The sequence below is a fragment of the Ptychodera flava genome, chromosome 5, assembly GCF_041260155.1.
Source record: "Ptychodera flava strain L36383 chromosome 5, AS_Pfla_20210202, whole genome shotgun sequence".
Taxonomy (NCBI): Eukaryota; Metazoa; Hemichordata; class Enteropneusta; family Ptychoderidae; genus Ptychodera; species Ptychodera flava.
In genome coordinates this window covers 6,137,160-6,162,889 of record NC_091932.1, presented here as the reverse complement: position 1 = coordinate 6,162,889, position 25,730 = coordinate 6,137,160, and the positions used below count along the sequence as shown (strand labels likewise).

At 36.9% G+C, this 25,730-nt stretch overlaps 1 protein-coding gene across 50 annotated transcripts in view; it reads right to left on the bottom strand.

The window, feature by feature from the left end:
• Positions 1-2,340: 2,340 nt before the first annotated feature.
• LOC139132834 (protein 4.1-like) overlaps positions 2,341-25,730 on the bottom strand; it is a 75,682-nt gene continuing 52,292 nt past the window's right edge. Inside the window, exons 7-22 of one of the 50 annotated variants that reach the window (XM_070699102.1) lie at positions 22,070-22,157; positions 21,509-21,661; positions 20,580-20,677; positions 19,889-20,058; positions 19,364-19,512; positions 18,668-18,721; positions 16,902-16,955; positions 15,516-15,677; positions 13,559-13,648; positions 11,941-12,075; positions 11,235-11,336; positions 10,502-10,591; positions 8,173-8,445; positions 7,583-7,663; positions 5,908-6,069; positions 2,341-5,099 (exon numbers count right to left, since the gene is read on the bottom strand). In XM_070699102.1, coding sequence (XP_070555203.1) covers positions 5,932-6,069; positions 7,583-7,663; positions 8,173-8,445; positions 10,502-10,591; positions 11,235-11,336; positions 11,941-12,075; positions 13,559-13,648; positions 15,516-15,677; positions 16,902-16,955; positions 18,668-18,721; positions 19,364-19,512; positions 19,889-20,058; positions 20,580-20,677; positions 21,509-21,661; positions 22,070-22,157 — 1,837 coding nt within the window. In that variant the 3' untranslated portion in view covers positions 2,341-5,099; positions 5,908-5,931. Of the gene's footprint in view, positions 5,100-5,907; positions 6,070-7,582; positions 7,664-8,172; positions 8,446-10,501; positions 10,592-11,234; positions 11,337-11,940; positions 12,076-13,558; positions 13,649-15,515; positions 15,678-16,901; positions 16,956-18,667; positions 18,722-19,363; positions 19,513-19,888; positions 20,059-20,579; positions 20,678-21,505; positions 21,662-22,069; positions 22,158-25,730 lie in introns of all 50 variants that reach the window. The other 49 variants (XM_070699104.1, XM_070699103.1, XM_070699105.1 and 46 more) reach the window with 49 other exon arrangements.

The following is a 25,730-nucleotide window of genomic DNA, read 5'->3' as shown; positions in this document are numbered from 1 at the left end:
AGAGATCACACTTTAGATGATAGATGTAAAATTTTAGTTCAATCGGTAAATCGGTTCTGGAGAAGAAGATTTTTAAAGATTAAATGTGATTTCACAAAATCCAATATGGCGGCGAAACCACGTGACCGATCGAAATGTTTTTTTGCAAACTTGAAAGAGATCACTGTAAGGATGACATGAGTAAAATTTGAGCTCAATCGGTGTTTTGGTTCTGGAGAAGAATATTTTAAAGATTAAATAACGATTTTTTGCAAAATCCAATATGGCGGTCCAACCACGTGACCGATCCAAACGCCTTTTGCAAACTTGAAAGAGATCACACTTTAGATGATAGATGTAAAATTTTAGTTCAATCGGTGAATCGGTTCTGGAGAAGAAGATTTTTAAAGATTAAATTGTGATTTTACAAAATCCAATATGGCGGCCAAACCACGTGACCGATCGAAATGCTTTTTGCAAACTTGAAAGAGATCACTGTAAGGATGACATGAGTAAAATTTGAGCTTATCGGTGTCTTGGTTCTGGAGGAGAAGATTTTTAAAGATTAAATTGTGATTTTACAAAATCCAATATGGCGGCCAAACCACGTGACCGATCGAAATGCTTTTTGCAAACTTGAAAGAGATCACTGTAAGGATGACATGAGTAAAATTTGAGCTCAATCGGTGTTTTGGTTCTGGAGAAGAAGATTTTTAAAGATTAAATGAGTATTTTAGAATATCCAATATGGCGGCCAAGGTCACGTGACCGCATGCGATTTTATTTGCAAATTCCAAAGACCTCAGGTCATGCTTGCTATACAAAAAATTTCAAATCGACTAGACCCCTAGGTCTTTTGAAGAAGCCATCTTTAGGTTTTCGAAAATCCAATATGGCCGCCATGTCACGTGACCAATCAAAATTTCAAGGGTCAGGTGCACGAGTACTAATTGGCTCCTATTAGCCCTGCAAGTTTGAGAAGTTTTTGTTCAGCCGTTCGAGAGATCTAGGTGAGCAAAGAAACGGCAGAAGAAGAAGAAGAGGAAGTCAGTAGAACTTGAGCAATAACAATAGGGTCCCAGCCGGTCGGCTTGGCCCCTAATAATAATTCATCCACTTCCGAACAATTGCCATTGGTCACATCTGCAAACCTGTTACGATGACAACTGGGTTTTGTCTTCTCTATATTAGGTGGTACTCTTTACATCGATGTCTGTATATTTGTCCGTCCTTGTGACGTATTTCTTTTCAAAGTGTCGCTTTATTTGTCTAACTGAACGAAGTTCATCAGAGTACCATGGTACCATGTAGCCTTTGGTGTAATAGTCCTGTTCTTTACTGGTGCATGCTGGTCCAATTGTTGTAAGATAGCGTTCCACTGTACGATGAGAGAAACCACATTTGTAGCAGGATGTGTAACGAGAGAGGAAGCCAGAATATCTGTGAGTATTTTTTCAATATTCCAAAGTCTATTTCACTATTCAATATTTCGGAGTTTGCAGGTATAGTCATCTGGTATAAATTGCCTATTCTGCACCACTAGTTTTGAATTGTGTTGAATGAAAATGACAATTTCATCCCGGGGTGTCCTGAAATCCTTTTGTTATCATTATTATTCATACTGCTGGGGTTTAAATCGATTTCTTGTCAAAAAGTGCATTGAACATCCCAGTTTTGCCTCACCATGCACCAGTTTCTCAGTATATGCACAGTGCCTGGGTTGTACTTTATCAGTAATTTATTCCAAGTCATCCTACCCATTATTTCAGGACAGTTCTTCCATTCATTCTTGTCTCATGCGGCTGTTTAGAATCTTTTTTTCACACTAGAGCTGTGGAGCAACATGTACAGCAATTTATATGCATCTTAATTTTGGGACTTTCATGCTTTCAGTAATTTATTTCAATTTCATCAAAACATTTTAGAACAAGTTCAAAATGACAAAATCACAATGATTTAGCATATTAAGCCAAAGTCAGAATATGCGCTCTGTGTCCAAACAGTGTGTACATTGGCCTAATCTATCTGCACCAAGTTAGTATGGGCGTGCAAGGCCCTGTACCACTGAACCATATTGACATTCACTCTGCATCGGAGAAGTACAGCTCAATATTTCGAACACAGTACAACACTGATGTTAAACCTGCTTAATAGAAACAGGCATAAATCCATTTTGTATGTTGAATGGCATAGAAATAATAATAAACAGAAAAATTAGCTATTGTTATCAGGGCTAAGAAAGAAAAGGTCATGCAGAGGTCATGAAAATGACAAGTCAATGGTTCAATTGATCCATGATATGCAGCGCAGATAGTGTATATCCATACATTCATGTATTTCTCTGACGAATAACCACACAAGTTTTAAAATGAGAAAAAATTGCCTTTATTCCTCCATTCACTGATTACAGAATACATTATAGCAGTAATGATTAAGCATTCAACTTTCATACTACAAAATACATGTTTACTTGGAATTAAACACCCAGTAACAAGTCCCTGTGATGCTGGCGTTGAGGGCAGCAGTTGTTCTTGATCCTCCACACTCCTCAGGCTAGCCTGGAACAGCTATACAGCTGGCACTCCTAACATGTATCAATGTCAGTAGTGTCATAATCTACATATTGATTGTACAAATTAGACTTGGTTCTTTCAAGTGGGGCTATCAAACTGCACTGAAAATATACAGGTCAACGTGTAGCGATCATACAATGATCTGACATGATAGAAAAACAATCGTGCAATATGAACATTAACAATAAATTGGTTTGTATAGATCTGAATCCATGTATATTGATCAGTGACACTTAAAATCTGTGGACTTCAGTTTCAAAGTACACTTGTGAACAAACTTCCACCATGGAGCTACGATACTGAAATTAAGGCAACGATTGACACAGAAATTTCTGAAATTCTTTGGATTAATTGTATGAAATTGAGTGTTCTCTAACTGAGCTCAGGCAATAAACCACACTTGAACACAATTCCTGCCCACCAACCAATTATTCTGGATATTCCGATGTGCTGCCAGTGTCGTTGCTTTGATTGGATTACACTTCAGTAAAGTAAAAAGCTACCATAGAGGGCGCTGCAGGCAGGAATTGTGACTGGACTCTAAGCCAGGCAAGCAGCAAAAAGACATTTATCAATAATACAATTTTTGTGATGCAAGCATTCTGTTTCCATTGCAACTAGGCTATAAATCTACACTGTGCTATGAATCAACAATAAGACATAAGGTGTGTGCTTTTTTTATCTTTTTTCATAACTACCACTATTATATCAATGCCAAAACTTTTTTCTGTCAGAATCTTGGAAAACTGTAAATTCACTGCCAATTCTTTACGTTGAACGATAAATTCTACACACACTATACAACTATTGAAACCTTGGTGACATTATATCAGCCCTATGGAGTGATATTAGGCAGTCGTAGGGCTACCAAAAAAAGAAAAAATTAAAAAACATAAACAAAACAATCAGTCCATTCAATCAAAAATGTTTAGTCCCACTGCAGTGAATTTCAAAACATCAAATTCGAGTTTCTTAGATGTCTGGTAAACATAAGTTTTTTAAACAGTCGGCAAGCCATTGAAATGATTGAATTACATGTATCAAAATATTGAACCATTCTGTATGCTTGTACAAAACTAACAAAAAAAGGATAAAAACAAAAGTGACGATGATGAAATCCACTTTGATGACAATCATTATTAAATGAATGATCTGACAGGGGTAATTATTTGGAATTGTCAGCTTCATTTAACGTTCAGCAAACTATTCATTAATATGCATATTTTCTAATATATCAATTATGGTACAAAATAATGCATGAATTTTGTTACAACAAGCAAATGAAGATTAGCTAAACACACATGGAAATAAGAATACATATACAGCCTAATAGTCAATATTATCACATATACATGCTAGGGAAGTCTCTTTTGGACTCCAACAATTTTATTCAGTTACAATCGTCAAATAAAAAACAGAAGGAAAAAATAGACAAAAGCCAACTTAGGACCCTTAAAAGTGTCAACATGGCTTCCTTTCAAGTTTTGTTTTAGTTTAAATAACAACAAAAAGAAACTACCACTTGAGAATAAAATAAAACAATGCCGGGGTTCAGAATTGTAATGCAAACAGCTACACCCTACCTTTCTCCAGAATGGAAGATCTCAAACATAATGTGGATCGTTCCACTCTGTAGAAAGGGATGGTTGGTTGGTCAGCTGCTAATGAAAAATGAAACATTAAGATCTATGAAAATATGAGTCTTTCAAAATGCAATGTAAACAAATAAAGAGAGAAAATCTGCGCAATTTCTCTTAGAGAGAAATTTTTAGGAACTGACATGATATTTTCTAATGCCACACATTACCAGGGGCAGAGTTATTCACAATTTAATGACTAAAGCCTCATTTAAGACTACAGGAAAATTGAAGTCAAACATATCTTGTCACCATTTCTCAGTTATATCAATTTAACCACTAAGTATGAATCTTTTAATGTTCCAAAAACTCACCAAAACTATACTCCCGAACCCAAATATCACTTTACTACAACAAATCTTTTTTCAATTGGTGTACTTTTTTAAAAACCCCTTTGAGCTTATAATAATATGCACAGAAACAACACCCCCTGGGTAGTACAGATGAAAGTACTGGACAAGCTGTCTACATCCTGTGGCGTTACGAAAGGACATTTTCAACAGTAAAAATGCCGTATACAAATGAATAACTTTGTTCTTGTTCTGTATATGTCATTGGGTTTCTCTGTCTGCTCACACACTCACACAAACAAATCTATTCATAAACTTTCCTGTTTATTTGGCTTTTGATGTTGCAAGTCCACTGACACACACATACGCATTTATAGCATATAAGCTGGGCTTGTATCTACATTCTTTTGAAATGCCTTGCTTGGTTTTTCTTTGACTTTGATAATGCAGTTCTTGTTGCTTTGCCGTTTTCTCATGATTGGTTAGTATAAATGATTAGGTACAACCTAGGGAAATATGCGATATATTTGTCTACATAAGCCAATGAATGGTACATTATCACTGTGTGTGGTAAAGATAAAAAATCCTTTTCAATTATGAAGTGCGAGTCTAAATACTATCTGAAAGAGAAAGGAAAAAAGACAATGTTTAGATGTTGATATTAAAGAAGATGATTAGAAATTGTATATTTCCATGCTTTCTATTCAATAATTATTAAATTCCACTTTTATCGGGCAGAAAAGTTACTGTTGATCTACTAGAATTTTCTATCATTCATGGTTTTTCCATTTTGTGGCTCTGTATTTGGTCCTTGTTTGAGCACTGCTTTCACAAAACAAAGGACTCACTGGGTCAAAGCATGTGTCTATGAACATGACTTATTCTCAGGTGTTCAATCTCTGAGATATTGATGATATTGGTGAGAGCCACAAAATGTACTATAAGAGTGGCTGGTGAGATTTATCCATAGACAGAGATGATGAGAAAGTCAATGGCATAATTTCCAGTATCTAACAGAAACACATGGTGAATGAACTGACACTAGCTTCAGTGTTCTCCACAGCTTGGAAAATCTTAGGGTCAAATTTACATAACTGTATAATTAGCATATTAATTAGCATAATCATTTGCTGTGAAAATATATTTTTTTGTGTAATTATTAACATATGAATAGACTGTTTGAAAAAAGGGGGATGGTCTACCCCTCAAAGTCCCCTTGTGGAGAACAATTAGCTCTCACAACCAGGAAATGTCTGCATTCTCATATCATGCGTAAACTACTTTCATGTTTTGAGTTAATAGTTGATTTTTTGATGACACGAAACAGCACCAACAACAGTGACTTTGTTGTAATGCACTTTTGACAAGGTATGCCAGGATAGGAATGGTGAAAACATTGCAAGCAGTGAAACGACTCGTCATACTCACTATTCTAAGAGGCTGGCGTGGGTCTTAATTTTCTCCATTTTCTTGTACATGGTCTTGTGAAACTTCTTCAACAACTTCATCACCTTCTTTGTGAACGACAACTTTTGTGACAGTCATGTCAGGGTTGAGTGCTGTTGCTTCTTTTATCGCGTCAGCCAAGGCCTGTAATTGTATTAGTTTTCACATTTTTAGACACAAAATGTGATAATGCAAACTGTTGAATGAAACTATTCAAAGGGCCAGTAACTCTATACTTTTGATGATTTTTATCATTACTTTCATTTTTTTACATCAATTGCAATTTCTTCTTCAACTCCCAGAAGCATGTTTGTTGCATTATCCACTATGTAGCCCTCAACATAGCGTCTATATGTGTGAAATACATTTTTATTGTTTACATTTGAATTCTAGTCTGGACCAGACTTCACTTGTCAACGATAACAATGCAGTCTACACATGTACAGGTTGAGTTGACAAGCTGAATACTGTGTATCTCAACATGCTGTGGGCAGTAGAAGAAATTATGGCTGACATTAACAACAAAAATGGTGAAAAAAGATCATCAAAAGTCAAGAGTAACTGGCCTTTTAATACTTAGAATGGAAGATTGAAATAAAAAACCCTACTACTACATTTCCCAGAATGAAAGACTTTCCCTTTTGCTGCCTTGTAGCATCACAAAAGGCTATTTTTATAATTTTTACTCCAATACTTTTGCTGATACCTTTCATGCAAGACACTGACTTGTACTAAAATTATAATCACATACCATCTTTAACAAATCAAGGAATGATTATCTGAGAATGACTTTGTTGTGTTGTACAGATGACTGCATGTAAAGTTTTACCTGACATAGAATACATTTTGAACACTTCGAAGGGCATGTTAATTTAGATGAAACTTTACACACTGGCATTGCACAAATACTCATCACAACTAGGTTAAAAGTCTTGTTCACTTTTCTATAACTACTATCATTACGATCACACAATCTGATGTATGGTTCATCTTTTTAAGGCCAAAAGAGGCAGGATAAGCCAAACTATAAGTCTCTTTATTTTAGTTCAACACAGATGAAGATCTCAAGTGTTTCTTAAATTAACCTCACAGTATTCTTGATGACAGCATTTCACATTAAAATGTTTTTTTTAAGGTAGTAGTTACCTCTGAACAGAAAATATTAAACATTTTCCCCTGGAAAACTTTAACCAAATCTCTTTCCAACTAATGAATTAAAATCAGGGGTCACAGTGACAGATTTGGGATAACAGTAAAATCACCTAAACTTTACACAGATATTTGAAATTTGAAAATTGCCGCTGTATCTTGCATCAAGTCCATGGGGAAAAATTAAACTTCTGATTTTAACAAAATCAAGATGATAAAAATTACTGTAACTGCACAGACTTCAATATGTGTCCACACTAGCAGCAGACCAGAAAAATATCGTAAAAATTTGAGAGCCAAAATATCTGTCTGTGAGGCACATTCAACCTCTGAGGCAGTACACAGTTAACTTTTACATGTTACTGTGGTTCTGCTTGGTATTTTAATGCAGTCCTATCACGGCACAACAGAAATGGTACAGGGGTTCCAAAAACTTATACCATGTAACCAAACTTCAGCAAAACTCTGCAGAATCTGACATGAGGTATAAAATCTAAACAGTACTTACTTGATCATGGTCAATGTTGGCATCACCCTGAATAACAATCTTCTTTTCAACACGCGTTTCAGACACACCACCTTTGACAGTCTGTTCATCAAAGAAAATGATCACACTTTAATAGTTTGTCCACAATAACCATGGTTTAGGTTATCATTTTCTCTGACATAATGTACATTTTCAAACTGACTATACAGAATACAGAAGCTTATCATTTTCAATGTAGTCATGTCAATAAATAAGAAAGCAGCTAAATCTGCAGCTACATGTACATACTAGATTAAAATCTTTTAACTTCTCTTTTTCAATGCATCCAGTAATGATATCGATAATAACAAATATGAACCTCCCTGAAGTGGTTTTCAGAAGTCAAAATAAAGAGTGTCACATTTCTTTCATGAATGCAAAGTCACAGAGGTTGTATTTCAAATACAGAATCAATCACATATGTACATGTTGAAACTAAATCGCACAGATGTATATCAGGACACTGCACACTGTAATATTTGAACTGTCTTCTACACAGTCAAGACAACACACATGGACGAGGGAGAAGAGTAAGATAGTTTTTCAAATGATACAATATCATATGTTGATACCTTTGTTATATGTGTGGTTGTAGTTGTGGTATGTGTCTCACTGGTGATGGTTTGTGCACTTTGGAGCTGGCCGGGGTCGATCGGTTCGGGCTCTTCATTGGTTTCGTTTGACTCGTACGTGATCGTTTTGGACTCCGTGTGCACAATGGGGACATCTGTTGTAGCCGTTGTGTCATCGTCTTCTCCTGGCTGGTATTTCAAGGCAGCTGTTTTCACCACAGGCGCCACATCAAAAGACGGCGTGGCAACCATTTCCTCGTCTTCAGCATCGGCCTGAAAATGGCAAAGTGTAACTATGAGCACATGCAATAAACCCAAGAGGGCAACCTTTCATATAAGTAACATGCATGAGTCTTGAGGTGTCATGGGGGTTCAGGGATGGTTCAGCTTCAAAGTATTAGTACTTAGATGTCTTGTCTTGGCTACAAAGCAGATATGCTGTGTGAAAGTAAAAAGCTATGAAGAAAAGCAGTAAGTTAGTGATGATTAAGCTGTAAAGTACCTTTACACCGCTGTTAATAACCTTTGACCCTTGTTTAAATACGGGGTACACCCTTATGGTTTGAGTTACAGCACAGTCTGTGGTTACAGTTACACACCATAGCAGATACTGAACACCTGTAATGCTTATCAATCCCAGAATGCAATAGCTTTCAAAGTTTGCTTGATAGTAATGGGACCATGTTGGACTGCCATGCTTTTTCTAAATTTGTGAATTTGTATGGTATCCATAGAAACTGGGCTGCTCTGATCATTGGTTGGAAAAATGTTGATTTCTTTAGTGTACAAATGTGAACAAATACTTTGACTCAGGAAATTTTTGAGTGGCACGATGGTCTGAACATGTTCCCTGAAGACTAGTAACGGAAAGCTATTGTATTCTTGGATGGTAAAAAATCCATTATGACTCAGAAATGCATAAAATCATGGCATAGAAATGGCAGCAAGTGCAGGAAGGCATAAATTATTGATAGTTATGATTGTTTCCACTACATCCAGGATATATGATGCAAGTTAGTACATTATACTGGATATGTTTTGTAGAAAAATGATCAAATACAGTCAACATAAACTTACATTCATAATGCGTATAAAGACTAGAGAGTGGTTTTGCTAGCATGCATATCAAAAAGACAGTAAGTTGGTAGGAAAAACAACTTCTAATCTACTGCTACAGGAGCTCTATATTTTGTTCAATGTTGTGTTTTTTGCTTTGATTTCTTCAACTTATCAGAGAAACAACAATAAATGTGATTTGAAAAATGCAAGAATTAAATCAGGACATTTTTATTTCCTTTACATTACGTTTACTTCAGTCACAGTAATATGTAAAGTCAAATTAAAAGATACATGAACTAACGTCTACTAGCAATCATTAAATGTGCCTTGTCTTGGCTGTGAACTCATACAGATAAACACATGCCACAAAACGTTTGCTTTCTGCTGAATGGAAAACTTGTAATAGATCCAATAAAACTGAAAATACTTCAAAAGGCACTTTGTCAATCAGAAGTTGATGTGACAAAAGTTTACAAGTGTAAAAACATTTAGTCAAGAAATTTATCAAGAGATACATTCTCCATTTTCATTTTGATTATTTTTGTTGCTTTCTTAAATCTTTCAAAGGTCGGTAGCTTTAACTTGGTGATTTTTTCAATATTTTTGTTTTTATGTCAACAACAGTTTCTTGTTCTACTCCTAAAAGCATGTTTAGATACACAGTATTCAGTTTGTCATCTCTATCTGTAGATGTGTGGACTGCACTGTTATTGTTGACAAGTGAATTCCGGTCCAGAACACATTTCAACTGTCAACAATCCATGTTACTTGTATACACACTGTTGACCAACTGAATAATGGAGGTTTCAACATGCTTTGAAAATTAGAACAAGAACTAGCTTTTGACTTGCAGCTACAGGCCCATCAATGCTACAGCAGTGAAGCTTTGACAAGGCATGTATACTAATTGCAGACACAGAGAGAGCGTTCTTACACTAAGTTTGTAAATTGATGGGCAAATCTCATAACAATATATCTAATGACTGTTTAATAACTGAATACTAAAAATTTCATCAATATAACAGTCTCTAAAGTTGATTTATAATAGCAAAGTGACTGAAGTCATACAGAATAGTTAAATGAGATACTGGTAAAAATAATTTCAATGTGTTTTTAAAAACATGCAACTGCAAATAAATATTCAGTGAAGAGGCTTAGGGTTCAAAGTTCAAAGTTCATAGGGCACAGAGCTTTGCAGTTAGTGGCAGAGCAAAGTGTTCATAGATAGCTCTACGCTAGTGGATCAGTTAGTTTTTTTGTTGCGCATCACCTGTACAGGCTCATCTACAGGAGCCACTTCTTCCGGCTCCTCCTCCACCTCCTCAACTACATCCTCCTCTTTTTGCTCATCATCAGGCTGCTGAGGTTAGATTAGATAACAAAGCACATATTTTAAGTATTAAAGCATGCCATCTGACCATTTCTGAAGGGGTCATGTGACAGTCTCCTGGCCAATGAGAGGGTCTGTTTGAGAATCACTCAAACTCCATCTTTAGTGAGTTCTGCAACATGTAAATTAGGACTATGGAAGATGATAGCAACCACTGAGACTGTCATACATTGCCTTGTCTGGCATTTCACCGAGAAATGGTCAGTTTCCGTTTTATATTAAACTGCTTTTAGAGGTGGCTGTTTTCAGAAAGTTGTAGAGAAGATAACTGTAAAGCAAAATAACCACATTTATGTGACTTTTAGGCAATGCATAAAAGCTGTTTAATAACATAATGCATCAAATTAATACACAATATGTGCACTTCATACATGATTACAATTGAGATAAGCATTTGCGACAGCATAAAGTAGACTCGGTGACAGTAGCAATACTTATAGATCTTTGCAGAATAACATTTACTGATTTCAATATGTGCATTGCACACCAAAGATTAGTGGTAGACACAATTGAATGTCCCTGGAGCAAGCATGCTGCATCAAAGTGCGTGTCTTGGATGCAACTGTTAAGTGGGGGTTTAGATTGGGGGGAGGGGGGGGGTCAGAATCATCACCTGTGGTACTGGCTGGACATAGTCCACTTGGTCTGGATCATCTGTACCTGACACAGAGGTGACAACAGTTGTTTTCTTGGTGACTATTATGTGTGTTCCAGGCTACAGATAACAATAAAAAACCTGTGTCAACTAAAAGACGCCAATAACCCCTTGTCACCTAAAGCACCATATAAAATACTATTGGGTTGCTGCTCTGTAGAGTACAAATCTACCAGTAGAAACTTGGTCAAGCAGGAAAGCTTGGCCTCATACACTGCCCATTACAGTGACTGATGCTGCAAGTTCAGCCTATTGGTTCAAATGTGTGTTAAATTTGTACCCTTCAGTCCCATACAGCTACACACAGATGCCTGTAATGTTTGAAAAACTCCAATGCAAGAGTACTATAAAGATAGAATTTTGCAATGTCTGAAGAAAGTTACAAAGTATTGGGTTGGCTGGTAAAAATTCCAGCCAATAACTTGCTATATGCTTTCTACCGCTTTACAACCTATGAACTGATGATGTATTGTTCCTCCTTGGTACAAATAAAAACAAATAAAGTGTTTTAAAAAAGAAATCAGTCTTTGTTTGTGGGTTCATTTCATATGCTTCTCTTCCTTCAAAATAAACTATGGTATAAAAGGCAAAGTGAAGGACAGCTTCAGTATTCTTAAAATGGATTTTGTGAAAATAAAGCTTTAAAAACATTGAAGAAATGTACCTCTCCCTCAACATATTCAGGAACCTCCTCAGTAGTGTATGTTTTAGTCACATGATAACCTTCTGGAATTCTGTCACTGTCCTCTGGCACATCATCATCAGGCACTACAACAGCGCCCTCATCCTCCTTGTCCTGCTAAATAATCAGTGTCACAGTAACCTATGGTTACAACTTTGTTACAATAGATGATAATGAATCTAGGTGGAAAATTTAAAATGATTCAAAATTTTACATGATCTATAGTATAATGATATCAAACTAACGCTACAATGGAATGGATGCAGCATGCTGGTAAAGTTTTCAGATCAGTGTTTTTTAATCATTATTAGCAGTCCCAGCATAACCTGTAGTGTTGTTCCCTATCGCAGTATTTTTTTTTTCTGAATATTGGTAAAAGAACAGTTATCACTTTGATAACAATACCAGCCCAGATCTTTCTTTTGATTATGTGAGCTTATTACATATTTTCTTTTTTGGCTCTTTTATTGTTGTCTTGCAGGGTGATAAACAACCACTTTTCTAGTTCTACTGGCTCATAGATGTTGCAATTACCCTGTTTTCAAGCAGTGCACTTGGAGATCTGATAAAATGACAGTTTAAAGATGGACTAGCATCAAAGGGGCAAACACACACTACTTTCATTGATGTCATTTTGGTGGCATGGACATGCTGCACTGATAATCACAGAAATCAGTTACCACTTGGTCTTTATAGCTAAATGATACAATATTTCCACATCAAAAGCTATTTCATCCTGTATGTGCTGAAGTTTTTGTAAGGCAGCGGCACATTTTTGACATTTGACATGGCATCATGATTTGTTTTAGCTACCAATCCAGTAAAACAACTAAGGTTCAACTAGACTTTGCTGTGTCACAAGGGTTAACACTGAGAATGACACACATAACAAAATCACAAACCACCAGAATTATCCAAACAGTGACATAGGAAGTACACTCTGCCCCTTTGATGTCAGGATGCATGGTAAAGTTCCCAAAGAGTAAGTACTGTATGGTATGTTAGCTGAAGCACAGGGCAACTGCAACATTCTTTAGCACAAAGAACAAACTCAGTGAAATGGCTGTACATAACATAAACACATGAAAATGACAGCTGTTGGAGCCATCATCTGCCAAATCTAACTAGTGTCACTGCAAAGTTATATGAAAGATGACTAATATCAAAACTCAGTCTATGAATAAAATCAATATGAAAAAGATGTGGTACACACACACACACACACTGTAAATATTAACTGTTGTGCAGGACTTCAAATGCAGAACTTCATTTGCAAAACTATGGATACTATTTGCCTTATGAGAGCGATTACTACTTGGCATTGATGGCATCTTGTTGCAGTATGTGATTAAAGCTACATTTATGTGAGAGAAAATGGACTCGCCTTTTACTTTTCCAAAAACATGAGATGAATAAACCCAATACTATTAACAGCTGTGATGCATGATCTAATTAAGGCTACATGTCCCTAGAGGACTTCATGCACATTGTATAGAGCAAGTCATGAAGGAGTTATTTACGCTCGGGCAATTACAAGCTTTTTTCTCTTTTAGCATTTTCACACTATGTAGCAGCCTATGATGGCTGAACAAATTTTCACCTTGTCATATGGGTAGGTATCACCACCTATATATCTTGTTACACCTATTCCCCACTCTGGATGCTCATCTATGCGTTCACCTTTAGGAGACTATGTAAAACAAAAGAACATAGACATGACATAAAGTCTGCCCTCTACAGTTGGCCCTGGCAAATGAACATCTCGCAGTTCTTTTCTCTGAGAAACTGTCACGTGTTGACAATCAAGCTTACATTCATGCACTACCACTACAATGAGGTGTTTGACCAATGGTAGTACCAACACAGCTACATTTTTCTGGCTTTTCTTGACTCATGTTAAATATTGTACTGACTGTTTACAAATATTCCTATTAATGCTTGAAAATGTTAAACATACAAAGAATTGGTAACATGGTGCTTGGCAACATTTTAAAACTACCTGGTATGTTGTGAAAAATATCTGAAAAAAGTCTGTACATGTCTTTATGTCATCAATTATAACCTCACTATCCATTTCATAATTCTTCATCTGAAGTGAAACATTAATAGTATGCACAACATATAAATTATCTGAACCATGAATTCTTTGATACACTAGATAGTCTACACAATTCGATTAGTTCTATGACAAATACATGTGTACCCTGAAGAGGGAAACCTTTCCCTTGTGTTTACAAAATCCAATCAGATCAACACCACTAGTACACATTCAAGGTATACATTATAAACTGACATGAACTTTTGAAAATGAAGAGTTGGGAGGTAGACTATGGAAAGAAATGTTAGAATGCTTGATACCATTGGTACTGAAGTGTGATAATAATATTAATGTCATATCCAATAAACCATGAAAATACTGTGTGAATAGTGTATTACTTGTGAACATGTGTTCGCTACTGACACATACAACACATGCAAGGTGTTTGGTACAGTACCTGAATGTCAAACCCTAGCCTAAATTCACTCTGCATGCTACTGACAATTTTTATTTCAAAACTTCATAATTTTGATCCTTATTGCATACCACTGTATGTTTTAATGCAAACAGTATGGCAATGCCTAAGGTATGCATGTTAACAGTGCACATCATCAAATGAATACCCAGCAATACCTGTTTTTCATTTGTGATAGTGTTACAGTTATGATTTCATACACATTGCTACAAACTTACATTTCATGACAGCCACAGAATATCATGACACCTTCCTGTCATCTTGCTATTGGAGTTTTGTTTGTTTGTTTTGCTTTCATAACATTTAATATCAAATTATAACATGAAATTTCTAAGTCTCCTACTTGGTTAATTTGACATGTTTTGGACAAGACACTGATGATTGTAAATTCATTTGCATTCAAATTTTTATGTTAATTGTTTAGCAATCAAAATATATTGTTGGAAGGAAAATCAAAATTGCCGGGCAAGTTTGTTTCTAATCTACCTATAATCTTGTCATTTTGTAATAGCAAAACTTGGATCTAGCCATGCTAAAAAGTGACTGTCAAATAAATAAATGTCTTATCAAAGCATTCTGCAATGTAATAGTCATGCTTTGTGCCTGTGAATGTCCAGTGAGGATGCCTACAGATGCTGTGAGAAAGTGGTGGAATGGTTCTGTTAGAATAGGTGTAGAAATGTGCCACATATCCCAATGTCATTATACATCATGATCAGAACCTTGGCAGAAAAAGGTACAGGAAGGAAAAGACAACCTTGGATGGAAACATTTAGATAGTCAGAGTTTACCCTTCATACCAAGTTTTCTTGTGAAAAAAAGGTGAAAGATATGAATTCAATGGAAAAGGAACATGGTGAGATCATTGAAAACACTTAGATTCTCAAATCTTCTTTCTTGAGTGCTGTAACCATAATATTTGCATTAGTACAAATACACATCATTCTATAGCATATCAACTGTAAGCACACAAATGATCTGCTTGGAATGTACCAATGACAAATCCTATTGAACACAGTGGTAATCAAATCCAGTACAGCTTACCTCATCCTCAAGCGGCTGTGGTTCTTGATCTGGTTCTCCTTCCACTGTGTGACCTTCTGTGGAACGAGTCACCGTTGTGGTTACAGTTGTCGTCTCATAGGCTGTCCCCCACTTTCTGGGACTACCATCATCTTCCTTGTCTTCTTCGTCATCTTCACCAGGCTGTGGAAAATGACATCAAAGAATGTCTGATGATCATCTATGTGCATGCTGTAGACACCAACGTAACATATTGTGTACGGGTAGACAAATCAGGACTCCATCTGAAGAGTGATTCACTCAAGGGTCATCTCCAAGGGATACTGACCTTCTGCTGATGTGTGAGGACTTATTTGTGATGCTCTTACCAAACCATTTTGCAGTGGGTCTACAAATACATCCAATACGGTTGTTAGGACAAGACATGCATGGTGGGCATTCATGGCTGGTTGAGTCAGGGAGAGCATGCAACGGCACCCGTACTATATGGGTACTGCTTCTGTAAAATGTTTGACTGATGCATTGTTATCTCATGCTGCATCCACATGTCTTGCATTTTATCATTTAAACTTCCTGACATTGAACAAGACGCCTCTCAAGGGATTTGCATGACATGAACTAGCGCTCTCCATTCCTTTATAACTTTTTATTTTATCTGTTCATTGACTATCAATTAACTCTAAATTATAAATTGAAATCTTTGTTTTAGAACATCAGTGGGAAGCATCAGAATATGCATCCTGAAAGCCATCACAATGACAGTCCATTAACCAATACTGCAATCATTTGGCATTCAAGTCTGTCTAGTTTTAGATATGGGTATCTTAGAGTTGGAAAAAATCGACCCATCTGATCTAGGTTTTTCTTTACATTCCTGACAATAAAAACACCATGGTTTGGGCAAAGAGAATGTTTTGATATTTGAAACTATCTAAGATTGCAAACTGTGGTTGACTTCATAAAGAATGTACAAAGTTTTCAAATCTGTAGGTCCTTCAGTATGTAAAACTAGATGAAAAATACCATTTAGTCTATTAAATAAGAGGCTATTATTTTCCTTTTGACATCAAACACAATATGATTTTTAGTGATTTATAGAGAGCTAATTTACAAGAATGTGAAAAGAATGCTATTTCATTTATTTAAAGGGTCTTGTTCAATACTATGCAGTTTCTTCTGTTTTGTTTTTCAGTAAACTGTGTACTCATCAATGAGATGCATGATTTAAACATACAGGCATGCTGATGATGTACATGTAATCATGTGGGTATGATATGGAGTGTGGAATAGACGGGCAGTCTAGGTGTGAAGGATGTGAGATCACTGGATAAGCTGTAGGATTTGGTGTTAGCAAGGCAGTGCAATTACGAGAGAGAGATGAGAAAGTGAGAGGAATGGCGACCGAACCTTAGAAGTGCGACCAGTTTCCCCATCGTATTCCCCTTCGTCAGATGTGGCATCCTGTTGTAACAAGACATGGAAAACCAAGACAAAGAGGGAAGAGAAAAAGACATAGACCGTATACTAAGAGAGTCCCACTCAGAGCAATGGAAGGCGTGTTACTATTTTAACAGTTAGTACAAGACTTTGTGAGTATGATGAGATTTATCTGCTATGAAGTGGTGTGGTCAGTCACCCTTCTTCTATTGTCTAAATAAAGTACTGCTGAATATGGTGAAGTATTACACAGGTACCTCTGTAGGCAAGAAGAGATGTTTCAACAGGGTCTGAAATAAAAAACTTCTGGAACAGTTTTCTTCTTATAATGATTTGTTTACTTTTTTCACTTAGTCTTTCCAATATTTTCACATGCTGAAACAAGTAATTGTTTTTTGACAAGTGACACCTTTTTTGGGTCATTTCTGAAAAGTTCCTTCAAACAAATTGTTTTTACAAGCATAAATGGTTCAAGCATGATGACTAAATTCCATTTTACTGTTGACCAGTTTAAAAGTTAGATCAACCATAACTTGCTGGTACATTGAAGGATCTCTATGTTATAAATGTGCTACAAATGTGAAATGTACAAAATGAGAAGGAAATTATAACCTTGGAATGTTCCATAAAGATGAAATTTTTGGACAGAATTGCTCTCATTCAATTTGTAAACTATCACTGTTAGCCAAATACTATTTTTTTCCCAAATATAAAATAAATGTTCACACTTAATAAATTTAGGTTTCAGTGACTTTGTGTTTTTTATACTGGTTAAAATTCAAGATAAACATGATACGTTCTACTTTGCACAATACAGTGACCTGACTTACCTCATTCATAGAGCATCTTTTTTGCTTTGTTGTACTTATTAAACTGACCACACCACTTTAAGGTGGAGCAGTACAATGTTACTATTATCGTTTTGAAAAATTATCTCCATATCCAACGAGATAGAGCATTAAGCATTGCATGTTACCATACCATGGAACAGACAAGTAGCTTTTGTTACAGTATCATTATATTATACAATGAAGCAGCAATGACACTATCATTTGAAAATCCTCTTATTTAATGTGACATGCAGTGGATGACTTTCATGCGGAGAGCACATTTCATTCAACCCTTTGCACCCCCATTTAGCCTTGCACATGGATTGAACCTCTGTCCTTGAAGACAGCAGGGTTAAACCACTGTGTAGAGTAGATGGGGTACCAGCAAGGAGTTGAGACAAAAAATAAGGTCTTGTAAGCAGCTGGTTCCTTTGGGCTAGACAATTGCATTAATGTTTGTTAATGAGAAAATGAGAAAGAATTGAAGAAAGGGCAACGTACCACAGATTTCTACAGACGCAGACGACAAAACAAGACATACAGATATGAGACAAGAGAGAAAAACAATACAAGATGAAATGAAATTAGAAAGGCCAAAAGTACAATGAGGCATGAGAGGCTGATATGTTTGTAATGTGGACAAGCTGAGATAATATGTCTGTCTGCTGAGAGAAGACAGCGCATTAATCTCTAGCTTTATGGGCTTCCCTCCACTGAGGAGACTTGCAATGGGCACATGCTTGCTGTAAGCGCTGTGAATACATAGAAGAATGATGGCATATGGCGACCAGAAAGGAGCTGGAATGGCTGGACTTGAAATGTATGGCTTGAGTTTTCTTTTTTCTTTTCTGCTCTTTTTTTTGTTGGTGGGGTGACACTGACGGCATTGTTGTCATGCCAACATACCCTAGATCTGCCAGCCTCCTCCTCCTCATCTTCAGAGTCAGCGCAGGGAACACTCTTGAAGTCAGCAAGAAGTTAGAAAAAGTACGAGACACAAAACACATAAAATTTAAGGGATTTCTACAAAGTACAGGAGCTCCTGTGGCACATTAGAATGACTGGGCATTTAATGTGCCACTGTTATTGTCAGAATTTCGACAACAACATTCATAGGATACATTAAACTTACCGCTGATTTTGGATTGATTAATGTTCAAAAATCATCAAGTTTCAGCACATATTTCAATTTTTCATGTATGGGGACTTTTTCAGTTTTTGTACTACAGTGTATCAGAATTTAGTCAAATGGGAAAACATCATTGATTGTATGTAGACTATTGTGATCATGGCTTAGACAAGGTGTAGGTTACAAAATCAAGCACTTTGAACCACATACTTCTAAACATTTTTCAACTTCATTTTGCTTCATCAAATCTCTGTGAGTACAAAAATAATTACACAGACAGTCTGTCTAAATTTAAGGCAAGGGGCTTCTCCGCTAACATGGAACTGTGTACAAGAGAAGTAATGTAGCTATTCACAGAAAAAACACTGACAGATTTAGCAGTACAGACGTAAGGTAGAGTTTAAGGGTAAACCAGTGGTTTGTAAAGACTGACATGGATTTCAATGTGTTTGCTATGTCACTTTTCAACCTACCCTTCCTTCTTCTGGTTCAGCAGGACGTTCACTGTCCAAATATGGAACTCTCTCAGATGGTGGAGGTGCAGCTTCATCAACTACTGGTGGCTCTACTTGGCCTAGCTTACTCTCATCAGGTCTGTTCTGATCACGTGGTGCACCATAGCCTAAACATGAACACAAACTCAGTAAGGACACATGTGATTTCTGAAAATTATTGTTGGGACAATCATCAAATGTGTCCATGAAGCCTTAGCATTTTATTGTTTTATTTTCTCATGAACTATTTGGGAAAATTACAGTAAACGCTTAGATAACTTTTCTCAAAAGTCAAATTATTGCTGGCACCAACTACAATGCTGGTTTCAACTTAGAAAAATACACCTCCACTACATAAACAATTCTGTCATGAAGGCAGTAAAATTTCCTTTTTTGTATAGATTGGCTGTTTACACAAACAGTGTTGCCTACATAATTACCACATGAAAAATGAATGCTGATGATTTTATTGACCTAAGAACACAAAAGTAGATCGTGACTCACCTCCATCCAGACTGTGGAAGCGTTTGCTCGCGATACGTTCAAACTGCGGTGCTGGACGATCGATGAGCGCATTTGTCTGTCTCGTTTGGAATTGAGTGCGACCACTGTAGCGGAACTTGGAGCCCAAGTGAAACAGTTTACCCTTGGGTGGTGGTTCAGGCTGTACCAACCTGAATGGAAAACATGCATCTGTCAGTTGAGGTGATCGATCTCAAAGATTTGCAGTGGGGCTGATCATAGTTGTAGACAAAGAGACAAATTCATTTGATGGGCAGTAAGTTGAATGAATAATGCAGGTATGACTCATGTTTAGAGTCATGTGATTGTACAAAAACACAGATATGAACGTGTCCCTCATGTAGCAATATCTCAATGTAATACTTGTTACTCTCTAGACCTTGGAAAACTTGATTCAATGTAATACAATGTTTCAGTAACTAGCTGATTTATGATCCAGCGACAGAATCTCATTAGTAAAACTACAGACAGAATGTCAAGACTGAAATTGATCAATTGGTTTCAGCATCAATCAAAAATGTAGGAATGTGTCTCCAGCTAAAATAACCAGCTTATAATCCGCAGTAATTATCACAAAGCTCACAGAATTCTTTTCCTATCTGCAACCACATTGGAGTAGGTTTTGTCACTTATCAGTAGTTATATATCTTAAACATTCAATTATGTCATTCACCTGAAGAAGGTATGGTGTTCAACGCAAACTTTCCAGAGGCGTTTTGCAGCACGATGATTTGCTAATTTGAAACCAATGGTACTTTCAAATTGTTCAAACTGCAAAGGAAAATAGAAAGGGTGAGTACAAAAAGTTTGACACTTCTACGAGATCAAGGGTAAAGTTGATATAATTGAATAATTTCCTATGAGGCACAGACAGCAAATTACAAACGATAGTTTCATCTTGCTAGGTTAAAGTGAAAACAAGATTGACAGTCTCCCGGTTGACACAGATTGATTTTGTTGGATCTTTGAATCAAATTATTCTGTGAAAAGTTTTAGAACGATATATTGATAAAGATCTAATTTTGTTTGTTTCCTTTGAGTTCCCACTGTCTATCAGCATTCATTGAAACTAGCTTCTCATATGGAAACATCTTGCAGTTATTCACATTCACATGAATATAACATCAAACAGTTTGATAACAAGATACATACAACGTGTGATTTGCCAAAAGCGTGACATAGCCTTTGTTTACAAACACTAAAAAGAAGTGGTGCAAAATTTACATTGCCGCAGGAGAGACAAGACGCAGTTTGAATATTTGAACTCAAATACAGAAACAAGTACTAGCCATATACAGCCAAAATAAAATGTATAAGCTTTTGACATCAATTACAGCCAGGCAGCTGACCTAGTGCCATATCAACGTAAAATACTCAAAGTAAAATACTCTATGTACAACATTTAAGCATGTGGAGTCCAAAGGCTTGACTGTGGGATTGGCCCATAGAGGGCGGTATACAACCTGTAAGATGTCGGTCAAGACCCAGAACATGTCTTACCAACCAGCCAACCAAGCCCCTGGACATGTAGCAGTTAAAGGAAGGAGACACACTACCACAGTTGCGCCATGCGGGTGAGAGAAATTAAAGGGTTCTTACTACCTCTCCTGGTCTGATCTTGATATAGAAGTTGTTTCTCTTGTAAGAGATTTTGAGGATTTTGGGCCAGGCAAAGCGGTTTATCCTCAGCCTGTCACGATAGATCAACAGGCCATTTGCACAAACACCAAGCATGATGTCTACTCCTTCAGAATCCTGTCAAACAAAATAGGAAAAACAACTTTAGCAAGAACCTCTAACAAAAGTAAATGCGTGCCAAATCAACAAGTTATCAGAGTTTTTCATGTTGTTGTAATGTCTATTGTACGGTAAATTTTTTGAACTGGTTGTCACATGAACTCTGTTTATATAAAGTCATCTGCAAAAACACTACGCAAAATCGCATCTTACTCATAGATCTCCATCAGACATCTGTAATTTACAATAAAAAATTAAATAATGGAATAAATATGCATGTTTTCAATGATATACTGAATACTGCAGTGTGTTGAGAGTGGGCAAACAAGGACAAACATAAACTTTTTAACTTAAACACCCCAAAACATTCTGTATTTACGGCAGATTTTCCAAAGAATTGTGGAAAGTTGCTTTGCTAAAACTCACTCTTGCGTGGTGTAAGTCAACTCCATACATTGCTAATTTCTTAGCATTTTCCAAGTAGTGAAGTTCTGCTTCTGCTGGCGTCTGTCCCCTGGGAAATGACAATAATGCATAAGGTAAGGTAAAGCATGAAGACACATCGTATATTGATAGTCTTTGATTTCTGTGGTATATATCTGCTTGAAGCCAAATAATAGCATTCAGTTCTGCAGTGTATATATGTCTTAAACCTTTGAGTGCCAAAGTCTATTTTTGTCACCTTTATAAAAGATACAACAGTAATTTTTTTTCTGATTTTTGCCAAAATTATGATAAAAAACTGTAGCCGATGAAATGTGATACCCATTTGCTCCAAAATTATGAAAAAAATTACAGAAAAGTTCACAAAAATTGGTAAAATATTACATTAAAATTTTGGTGGGAAAAATTACAGCAGTCAAAGGGTTAAGGGTTGCAGATCTGGTGATAATGATTCATCTTCAATGAGAACATTGATGTACCTCAGATAATGAACTATATCACTATACTACACAGTCCCTCACCGTGCGCTATACTGACATGGAGTATAACTCTTTATAGAGGCAGTTTAAAATCATCAGCTTGATTTCACATTTGGTGGTTGAGATCCGATTACCGAGGTATGTAAGGGTGCCGGAAATCGACAAGTGCGGGGCCAAAGTGAGGGCCAGCACAATCAAAGTGCGAGCGAATGTGAGGGCTTGAAGTGAGGGCTCTCACAATCGAAGTGCGAGCAAATGTGAGGGCTCTCACAATCTAAGTGCGAGCGAATGTGAGGGCTTGAAGTGAGGGGCGCCTTGAACCGATCAAATTCGGGCTCAGACATACGAAAAATGAGAGTCAAAGTCGTTTTCAGCGTTGAATAAAAACTTACTATCTCCAGAACACAGTCGCGGCGCGGCACAGCTCTGTGAACAGTTGAACGGCTGAGCGCGGAACGAGTACACATGACCTGCGTACAGATCATGACCCATTACATCACTTCCGTCTTTTTCGTTAACCTTTTCGTGTTTGTTAGTCATTGCATTTCAAATATCACAGATATCCTTTTTATTATTAATACATGCAACTCAAGCGAGCGATAATTCTTCTGGTACCATTGTAAGCTTACGACTATAGCGCGACTGATAAATGTGACTTCAGTCAAAACAGTTCACGACCTGGGCACGTGAACTCTGATACTGATCCGACATGACGTCGTACGCGGAGTTTTGCGGAGAATTTTCGAAGAAAGAGGAAACTTTTTGAAGACATTTTAGAGTGGCTTGTTCACCAGATAAAGTAAGATCATGGGAAAATGTATTTTTGGAGACTTGTCTGGTTCTCTATGATTGATTTTTTGAGGATAAAAAAAATTCAATAGCTAAAACTGAGAAATCAGACAACAGCAAATGACAAATTCTTTTTTACGTTTGTACTGACAGTAGGCCTATGCTTTTTATTTTCTCTGTACACAAAGTTTGATAATCATTTCAAAAGATCAATTGCATCAGAATATCAGGGGTCATGAATGCTTGTAACCTTTACATTTTGTTAACAATGATGGATATTTTACCTCAATAAAGAATGCCATTTTGGTCAACGAGCCCTTGAATATTGTTCACTGAATCAATCTCATGGTCAATTATATTGTCACAGAAATCATAGCTAAGCTTATCTCTGTGTAGTCAGCGATTGACCAGTCATTAGATAGAAATTTGACTGTCTGCTTTGTTTCATACTATATAATCAGAAAGCTCTGCGACCTTGCATCACATTCATACGTTGTTTGTCTGTAGCGGAAATGATTGTGCCGTCTCAGGCTCTGAAACTTTTAAGCCAACGACTGGATGATAAGAACAAGCAATCTATCGGCGAGTAACACATCGCGACCGAATCACTTGCTGTAAAACGAATATGCATCACCGTCCTATGCATGTATCGTGTGTCAGCCTTGAGATAAACATAAACTCTGTGACAGGCATGTAGGATGCCAAAGACATTTTGTGCATTTACGTTTACAACAACCTATACTTAGTCGATCGTAAGAAGGGTGGTGTTGAAACATATTTCAACTGAACGCAATGGCTATTTCCCAGTAAAATACGTAACTCTCTCTCTCTCTCTCTCTCTCTCTCTCTCTCTCTCTCTCTCTCTCTCTCTCTCTCTCTCTCATGTGTCAATATCGGGTGTGGTCTCTCAGCGTACCGTCATTCTAATTTGTGTTAGATGGAATTGATCATTGCAGTTTAATCTTGAAATTGGCCAAACGTCATAACTAGACACTTGTCATGGTCTGGAGCAAGTTATCAGCTTGTATAAAAGTCGGAAGTTTTTGCTTCCGAAGGGGCACACGCGTAAAATACTGAACGTGTAACTAAAACTCACCGTTGGAAATTTTCAGACTTTCAAAATTAAGCCGGTTGTACTGTCAACAATAAATAAGACAGAGCAATACTGCCGACCTCAAAGACTCCGCGTATTTTTTCAACCTTACCAATGCAGCAATGGCGAGAGTATGAGTCTAAAAATATTACATCACGGTATTTTCGGCTTGAATATGCCATCGACCCGATGAACACGTTAAATTCGGACACCTGAACCCTGACGCTACCCTGACGCAAAACCTGTGAGGTGGTGAAATCTCCGATATATATCGGACATTTACTTGCGATTTGACAAAATCTAGTATCGTTTAGTATCGAAGCTAGAGTCAGTCCTTGGAAGTCGGGTTTGACCAGAACTGTAAGGTAGTGAAATCTTAGATATGTATCGGATATTTACTTGCGATTTGACAGAATCTAGTATTGTCTAGTATCGAAGCTAGAGTCAGTCCTTTGAAGTCGGGTTTGGCCAGAACTGTGGCGAAGGGAAATTCGTCTTGGTGTGACTGATGGACAGACAAGCAGACACGATGTGTTCTGTAATTCTGCTACAACACACATTTTATTCCGTGGTTCAACTTCTAAGCTTATATATACGCCAAAGCATAGACCCTCGAGAAAAACGGGACAGGCAACTGCTGGGGGTTTTTTGTGCGATCTATCTTGGAATATATTAAGTTTATTTGCCAAGCGGTCCCCGACAACAATACTTCGTACTTAACACTGAATCTCATTAACGATCAAACTGACGTTCTGAATATGTACACTTTGCTCTTGCATGGCACGTTCCGAATAATGACACAGAGAATTTTGAGGGTTTTTTGATACCAGTCATGGTGAATGTTCTGGTAACGATGAAGATCACAGTTTTTCTCGAGGGTCTACGACCAAAGTTAAATGTCAAAGTCGACATAAAATAAAAACAACGGAAAGGTCAGATTTGCATGTTATGGCTTCATTTAACTAACAAATAAACTAATAGATAAACTGACGCTGTGAAATCGTCATTAGTATGTGTACAGAACCCTGGATAATAAACAGGAAATATATTATCTGTTTTGCATTATTTCTGTCGGATTTCCATTCCCGACAATATTAGAGTCCCCAAATCGCCGAAAAATATAGGGTAAATATCGGAGATTTCACAGATCCGGCGTGCCGAGGTACAGGGCAAGTCATTCAAGTATCGTCTAATATCGATATTAGAATCCCCAAATCGCCGATAAATATTGGGTAAATATCGTCGATTTAACAGACCGGGCGTGCCATGGCTCCAAGCAATT